The following is an 8,771-nucleotide window of genomic DNA, read 5'->3' as shown; positions in this document are numbered from 1 at the left end:
TTTAAAGGTAGGGTAAAGTAGAATAAGAATTGATAACTAGGGCCATCTTTTGAAAAGTTTTAAAATTTGAAATATTTTTAATGCCCGATATTTTTAAACAGTGTTCGATATATAACTTTCTCATTTAATAAATATACATAGTTCGTGAATCTATGCATTTAAAATAATATTGATAATAATACAGATTTTAAACGAATATTGAATATTTTTATATAATTTATTTAAACTTTATGATTTTTAATATTATACAATTGATTTATTATTTTTTTTTACTTTATTAATATAATAGAATTATAAATAAATTTATAATTTATCAAATTTACCAACTTTTTAAAACATGTATTATTTTTGTTACATATTAATATATTGTATAATATTATTTTAATTATTTAATTAATGAATAATAAATAGAATAATTTATAAAAATGTTTTTCTCATTAATAATAATTATATTGTATATTCTTTTAATATTTTAATATTATTTATTTTACATTTAAATCTTTAATTTATTAAATTATCAATATTATTTAAATAATAATTTGCGCATATTAATTCAATATCGACAAAGCTTCCATCGACGTTCTTCAAGCGTCGAAAAATGAATTCTCTTATTAGAAGAACATGATCGTAGAGAAGGTTTTACGATATCTCTTTCACTTCTATTATCCTATTTCTATATGACTAAATTTCTTATTAGGAAAACATAATTCTATAAGAGAATAAAATATTGTAATACATTCTTCTGTTTTCCTATTATCCCCGTTTCTCGATTTTCTTATTAGGAAAATATATTTCGATAAGAAGTTATCAAAATACTTCTTATGTTTCATATTATCTTATTATCGTTATTAGAAAAGTCTTTAAGAGTGCTCAGCAGATCTAGAAAACAATGTTACATTAATATATAAAATGTATAAAAATGTATAATTACCAAAATCATTTAAAAATTTTTTAATAAAAAGTATTTTAAATATTTCTTAGTAGAAAAATGATACAAATATATTTCATCTAAATACGATTATAAGTATAGATAATTAAATATGAAATTCATATTGATAAAAAAATAATAAATTTTTATATAATAATAATACATATATTTATGTATAATACAATAATACATAAATTTTTTTCGTTTTATAATATAAATATTTTTTTATTCATAATTTTTGTAATTTTACGTATGTTTTTCTCAAATTAAAATTTATTTTCTTTTTCTGATTTAATTGTTTTAATTATAATGTTACTTTAATTAATATATATCTGGTTTTTGTGTTGAAAAGGGGGAGGAACAATAACGGGACAATTTTATCGTAAATATTTATTTATTTTTCGATTCATTTTCAATGTGATTACACGGTAACAATAACATACAGATAATTTCTTAAGGTTTTTATAATTTTCAAAGCTTCTTATCATTCTACATATTCAGATGATAATCGAATGGCGGATATTGTCAAGAATCACAGATACTTTTTACTCGATTTACCCCACTCATTTCCGATTTTGGGAAAAATGTGCGTCACAAAACGATTTTCGCATAAAGCTTATAACAAAACTTAAAAGAACTTGTTTAAATTCCTATAATTTATTTACAAAATGACTAACGAATCACAAATATTATACATTCGAAAACGCAAAATTAAAAAAAAATGGAAGATTATAAATATTCTTGGTTGATTAAAGATGATTATTTCAAATATAATTTTGATCGCTTTATTCTTTTCTTTTTATGTAAACAATTAATAGAAAAATTTCTTAATCGATTTTTATGTAATAATAATAATATAATAATAATATAAAAAAGAGGAATGTAATTCAAACAAAAAAAAAGAAAAAAAGAAAAGAATAAAACTCCATCCATTCATATTGGAATAATTTTCCAGTTATTTAATAAAATAATTATTGTCCATTTGGATATAGACACTGTACATGCACTGTATTACATTTTCGTTTCCATAAAAAGTTAATCGTTGCTGATACAGCAAAATTAATAAAGCGAGATTGCTTTATTAAATATAATCTTTCATGATTCCTTAGGTATTTTTTCTCTATTACAAATTTCCGGTTTCTATGCTTAATTTCAAATAAAAGCATGTTATTCATGGAATGATCTATCTTAAAACACTTGCTCTGATAAAAATCATTTAAAACTTTTTCACAAATATCGATACACTTGCAGATTATTTAACAATATAAACTTAACACACAATAACATTTAATATTGTCTTGAAATCACATCGAGATACGGTAATTATCGTAATATTTGAACTGTTAATATTATAAAAGATATGCTTGGAACAATTTGCACATACAGACGGCATTGAATAAAATACATATGTAAAATATATATATCGAGTTTACAAAATATATACACATATTCGTACACGTGTGTTTTTATATCTGTAAATTTTTGAACTTCGTTTATTTGTTTCGTGATTTCGATTAAAAGATTTTGTGATAATTAATTGACAAACACTTTCAAAAATTACTTTTCTGATAACCTTTTTTCGTAATAATGCATCTTTGTAAGAAAAAAAAAATGTACAGTTGTATTTTTAACACAAAGATCTAAGAACGAAGTGAAAGAAAAATGTGTAAGTTTTTTTCTTTTGTGTTATAAGAATATTATAAAAATAGAAGCAAAATTTTCTATATTATTCTATCAATTTTGAATCCCTTGTACTCTTATTGTAGATTTATTGTCGACTATTTTCGTACCTACTCGTTTTTATACATGGCCCCATAACTATACATGGACACACAATGATATTTATAAAAAATAGTACATATATATCAGTGATCACTAGACTGTAGATGTTTATATGAATTTGTATTTTAATAATCATAACTTAAAGAAGAAAATCTTTTGTCAAATACTAGAAATATTATAAAAAATATAATTTATTTAAAAATACTAAGTAATAATAATATCCTAAATCTTGTTTTAATTTTAAACGCATAAACATCCTCCAATCTATCGATCACAATTTACAACAATTATAACTACAGTATTCAATTGTTTCTTAATACTCATTTTGTACGTGTAACTACAATATTATTGTCGTTGATTAGAGGTTATTTAAAACGAAATAAACTTTTTTTCAAGCTAGGAATAAACAATGATGTTACAATCTAAAATAGAATTCGATATTTGATGATATTTTAATGATCTTTAAACTCACTTTCAATTAGAAGAAAATTCAATTTCAGATAGCTCGTTTACATTAACCTTCGTGTAACAATTCGTTTTTCCTTGATCGATTCGAGCAAATTTAATTTCGAATCTCGATCATCTCGCAAATCGAATTTCTTCGATAGCTCGCATTTTACGCGGTTCTGGATTATCGAATTTATCTATATTATCCAATTTTTTGCTTATATTTATCATGAACTTTACAAAGTTATAGTTTGCTTATAATAAAAGTAAATTTCAAAAATTTTCATTATTTTACTTAAATTTCAAAAATTCTTTCATTTCACGACATTTGATTGATATTTTGTGATTAATATTTAGTGTAATAAACTATGGAAGTTACGTATCGAAGAAATACAATTTCATAGATTTGACGAAGACCTAAGTTTAGAAATCTATTCTAAATGGGAACATTTACATAAATAACGAGAATAAATAGATTTTTATCTATCTTTCGTTTATCCTGAGATGTATAGCATCTCAATATTTTTGTAAGAATCTAATCGCATCAATTATTATTATTATACCATCATTTCTATTGTTTACGAAATATTATTTTAAATTTCTGACTATTTGATCGACTACTGGCATTATTTTGGTATGACAATCATAAAAATGCGAAATTTTTTCATCGTATCGCATTATTTGAAGTTTCAGAAAAAATTCGTTCATCAGAATCATAAGAAATAATATTACTGATGACTGAAATAAAAAGAAATTTTTGTTTTTCAAACTACATAGGCAACAAAATGAAATATCATATTATATTGATTTTTTAAACTACATAAAAATTAGTTCTGTAGCTTTATAGTTCTTAATTTTTTTTTTAAATGCATCACAAAAGTTTCAGATGTTGTCTACACGCGATGGAATTGTTCCAATGATACTGAAGTGTCATCACAGCACAAAGAAGAAAAAACAATAAGATAGAAATTAAATGTAAGTATAAGACAGTGATTTTTTAAATAGTCAACGATTAATCTCAATTAATTTATAAATAAATTAGAACTTCTATTTAGTACTTTTGAAACAAAGATAATAAAAAAATAATAAAAATAATATGGAATGTTCCAACACAATTTCAGATCTTGAACCATGCCCAAAATTATTGTTTGCTTTATCTACTCTTGTCATTATTTGATATATTCATGTTCACATGAAATATTATTTCAATATTTTGTCATCTTGCATATTAACCTTCTTGATTTTAAAACTAATTACATCATATTTTTATGTATTAAGAAATCTATTTTTAAATGTTATTTAAGAATTGAATTCAATAAAAAAAATATTATACATATAAATGTAAAATATAAAAATATTGAAAGAATATATATGAAAGAATAGAATAATGATAATAACAGTAGATAACATGAGGCAGACGGTTCTATGCAATTTTACCTGACATTTTATCAAAATCAACTATCTTTGGACAACCTATAATAATTCATTTTTCTCATCTATCTTCATAGAAAAATATTCATAGGAAAGTCTACATTCGCAATATCATTGATCACAACAAAGACTAGTCGATCATTCTTCAACTTTCTATCTCTCAACCTTCAACCATGGAATTTTTTAAAACGTTCTGTCTTCGAAGATCATTGGGAATGATGATGGTGAGGAATGAACCAAGGGCTAGCGCAATACAGAGGAAAATATTCGCCCAAAAATCACCCCAAACGTTCAAACAATAACCGTAGATAATTGTGAAGATAATACCGAATACTTGGCACATTGCGTTTAATAAGCCAGCGGATGTTCCTTCTGATTGCGGATATGTCAATTCTGCGGCAAATTCAAAACCCACTGGAAGATAGCCAGTCATAAAGAATCTGAAAAAATATTTTGAGAAGAATTCAAAATCATATTAAAGATTTTATGTAGTAAATTAGATTTTTATTACTATTTTAATGTATTTTAGTTGTGTATATAGATAAGTTATATAAAATTATTAATGCAGATCATGAACTTATAATATTTTTGAGAAAAATTTCAGCTTTTTAAAAGTTTTTGTAAACATTAAAAGTGAGAATGACAAATCATAAATACTTTTGGAGAGTTCATAGATTAGATTTATACAGGATTTATAAAGTATGTTGACTAAAGGATAAAATAAAAATAAAAATAATAATTGAATTTCATTAAATATTCTGAATTCTTAATGAAAATTAAGAAATAACAGTTATTCTTACCCTAACATGCCAGCTATTATATAAATGGTGAATATTTGACTGGTGGATATTAGAATGAATGTGAATATAATCATGCCCAGAAAAGAACAAAGATAAACGACTGACGTTGTCTCTCTGAAAATGGACAAATTTTAAATTAAGACAATTAATCAACGAGAGAAACATGATGTAACTTAATTTTTATGTTGAGAAGATTTACTCACTTGAATTTGCGCGTTTTATCGAGCACAATACCACAAACCACAGAACCTAACATACCAGCGAAGATAATGGTCAAACCGATTCTTCCAGCGTCTTTTTCTTGATTCTGAATTTTTATTAAAACGATATATTATAACAATAATAAATAGAAATTTAATAGAGAAATAATATAAATCTTAAAATAAAGAAAAAGTAGACATTAAAAAGAAAAACTTACAGGAAAATGTTGAACTATTATCTGATTGAGAAGCGTGCTGATGGCATAGAACACGCCTACATTGATGCCATAACTGAACAATAGTAACAAGTAACCGACGTTTGTGACCAGTTTCTTCATTTCTATGAAAAAACTTTTCGGAGTTTCGTTCTCTCTCTGAACTTGAGCTTGTGCTTGATTCGGAGGAAGCGGTGGTTTAGACTTAAAAACTACAAGAAAATATTATTTCAATATGGAGGACTGAAAATTGTAATGGTGTAAGTATAAGATACTATAATTTTACATTATTATAAATTATTTCGATACATTAATTAAAATCAACATAATATTGAAACTAGAGAATATAAAAATATATAAATATAATAAAAAAGTTTATTAGAATATTTAAGAATATTTTCTTAAATATTCATTTTTAAATATGCACAATCAATTTTTCAAAATAATTTCCATGTAGTTTATATTATTTAAGAGGAAATATAAATCTAAATTCACTTATTATCGAAGACGTTCAGAGAATTTTTTAATATTGAACTTATGATTACTGATACATACATAGAAGTATAAGGACCAAAATAATGGTGGTAAAAGCAGCGACTATGTAGAACATGGCGTGCAATCCTCGGCCGATTTGATTAATTTCTTCGTTCTTTTGCACCAACATCGGCGGGAAAAGGAAACCAATTGCTATACCCAACTGGAAATCAAAACGATCATTTTAAATTTTTCTTAAATGATAAATAATACAATAGAAAATTTCTATTTCATTATTTTATTTTCTATCTAGTTTGAAATTCGTATAAGTATCGTAAATTCATCGTGAAATTACTATCGTCCAGAGAGATGTCCATTGTTGTTATTTCAAGGAAGTAAGAGATCATTATTCTTTTCAGCCCATCATGAGCTATCCCGACAAGAGTTCCGCTCTCGAAAGCTTGTGCTCGAGGAGCGGCAAACTTGGCAGTCACGTCATAAACAGCAAGGTCAACGATCATTTATATCAATTTTGCGATATCTATCGTATATTTCTTTATTAACTATATACATATATAGCAAATGGCATTGTAATAAAAATTTCATTAAAACCTCACCAGATGTGAAGAACGATTGATGTACGCATTCTAAGAATAGAATTCTTTTGATCGAACAGATATGATTTCTTTGAAATGAAATATTCAAGATTCTCGAACTATACATCTGCATACTTGAGATAAGAAGAAAAAAGGTTTGTACTTCTACATTTGTAAAATATATATCCTAAGACTCGAATTTCTTTGATCAAAATGTTAATAATATTTTTTTCAAATTAAAGATTCCCGGATTATCTGTATACTCGAGACCAGAAAAAATCTATATCAAAGTTGATAAAATAATCTGATCGGCGCTGCACCTTGAATAGATTATCTTCCTACCAGAAGGGGTGATCTGTTTGAAATACATAGGTTTAATTCGCTGAATGGGGTCCCAGATCCCCCCTCGTACCGCCACGAAATAAAACGTGGGTGCACGTTACGATTCTGTTTCCCATCTAATCACTACTTAATTCTCCAACGACCCTGTCTCTCGAATTAGAGTTTTACTACACAGGTAATATGCACTCGAGCTCCATTTACGAGCACTGCATTTATTTAACAACTATATCGCATATATATGTAACATAACGTCGTGTAGATACGTTCGGCTCTATCCAGTTGAAAATTTGGCGTGCGCGATTCTATTGCTATTGTTTCGAGTAAAGTGATCGTAATTAATGTCTTTGAGACAATAATTGAGACAATGATCTGGTATTATAACGAGGACTCTTTTGGAGAATAAAGGAAATAGGAAATTAATAATGAAAGGGTCTTTTGAAAAGAGATGTTGCACGAGGTGTTCGAGAGTAGGTTAATTAATTGCCTGTCAAGAGTTGGATCGAATGCTTACTAATTGGAGCATGTTCGACGATTGAATTACACCGAAAGAATATTGAATATCAAAGCTTGCGAAATTGTTTTACAAAGGATGTACATTTTGAGTGATCACGCGAAAAAGACATAATGAAATATCAAAGCTTGGAAATTATTTAATTAATAGGCTTGTTTACTTATATTATTAGAGACATATTAATGGAAATAATGTTATTTTTTTCAGTATAATTTTCCTCAAAAATGAAACAAGAAATTAAAGTATTTGATTCTATATCTTTTACATATTTTATATATTTTCATATGAAAAATTATCTTTACATAAATTAATCTATCTCTCATATAATTTTAGGTGTACAACTTATATACATGTACGATCATAAACAATATAAAGTTAATTAAAAAATTTACATCTATAATTACATCTAACTCACCTGATTTCCAAAAACGCCGATGCTGCACGCGCTGCTGACCTGATTTGAATCGAACCAAACAGCGGCCAAATGAGCTGGAACCGATAAGATGAACGTTTGGCTCACAGCAACGAATGTTTGACCAATGAAGGTAATCCAGAACCGATCTGGACTTACGCTAAACACTTTTATCCAAGAGCCGATCATCGTTCCAATCGCGCCTATCAAAACGGCGAACCTGAGACCCTGAAATCGACGATTAAGTGAAAAATAATGGAATGAATTCTGAAAAAAAGTTATTTTTTCGAAAAAAAATTCTTACAAAGAATGGTAAACACTTATCTTTTCTTCGTACTTCGAAATGTCAGAAATCTTGTTATTAGATATAAAAAAGTATAATTTCTGTCATATCTCTAGTATTTTCTTATAATCCATTAATCTTCAAAGTAATTTGTTTAGATAGATGAAGTCAAGATTTTCTGTCGCACTTTCTTTGCAATATATTTTAACACGTTCAAGAAGAAAAGAAAATAAAGATAATAATTTTATAGAGTGTTTATACTTGTTTTCAAGATCAAGGTTCAGGATTAAGATATGTATCGAGAAAAAAATTAAAAAAATTGATCTGTTAATCTTATGATACGTTTTGAT

At 26.0% G+C, this 8,771-nt stretch overlaps 1 protein-coding gene and 1 long non-coding RNA gene across 3 annotated transcripts in view; one reads left to right on the top strand and one right to left on the bottom strand.

The window, feature by feature from the left end:
• Positions 1 to 4,598: 4,598 nt before the first annotated feature.
• Positions 4,599 to 8,771, bottom strand: part of LOC100864203 (choline/ethanolamine transporter flvcr2a) — a 65,066-nt gene continuing 60,893 nt past the window's right edge. For both annotated transcript variants that reach the window (XM_086904460.1, XM_086904461.1), the window contains 6 exons: positions 8,142 to 8,366; positions 6,359 to 6,500; positions 5,807 to 6,015; positions 5,592 to 5,695; positions 5,389 to 5,502; positions 4,599 to 5,028 (listed from right to left, as the gene is read on the bottom strand). In XM_086904460.1, coding sequence (XP_086760586.1) covers positions 4,749 to 5,028; positions 5,389 to 5,502; positions 5,592 to 5,695; positions 5,807 to 6,015; positions 6,359 to 6,500; positions 8,142 to 8,366 — 1,074 coding nt within the window. In that variant the 3' untranslated portion in view covers positions 4,599 to 4,748. The remainder of the gene's footprint in view (positions 5,029 to 5,388; positions 5,503 to 5,591; positions 5,696 to 5,806; positions 6,016 to 6,358; positions 6,501 to 8,141; positions 8,367 to 8,771) is intronic.
• LOC116414861 (uncharacterized) lies at positions 5,925 to 7,028 on the top strand. Its single transcript, XR_004225400.2, has 3 exons — positions 5,925 to 6,063; positions 6,697 to 6,786; positions 6,898 to 7,028. It is a non-coding gene; the product is annotated as an uncharacterized LOC116414861 (long non-coding RNA).

The sequence above is a fragment of the Apis florea genome, unplaced genomic scaffold, assembly GCF_048593485.1.
Source record: "Apis florea isolate Af1SG1 unplaced genomic scaffold, ASM4859348v1 contig_2350_pilon, whole genome shotgun sequence".
NCBI lineage: Eukaryota > Metazoa > Arthropoda > Insecta > Hymenoptera > Apidae > Apis > Apis florea.
Note: the sequence above shows the minus strand (reverse complement) of the source record. Positions and strands in the feature narration are given on the sequence as shown.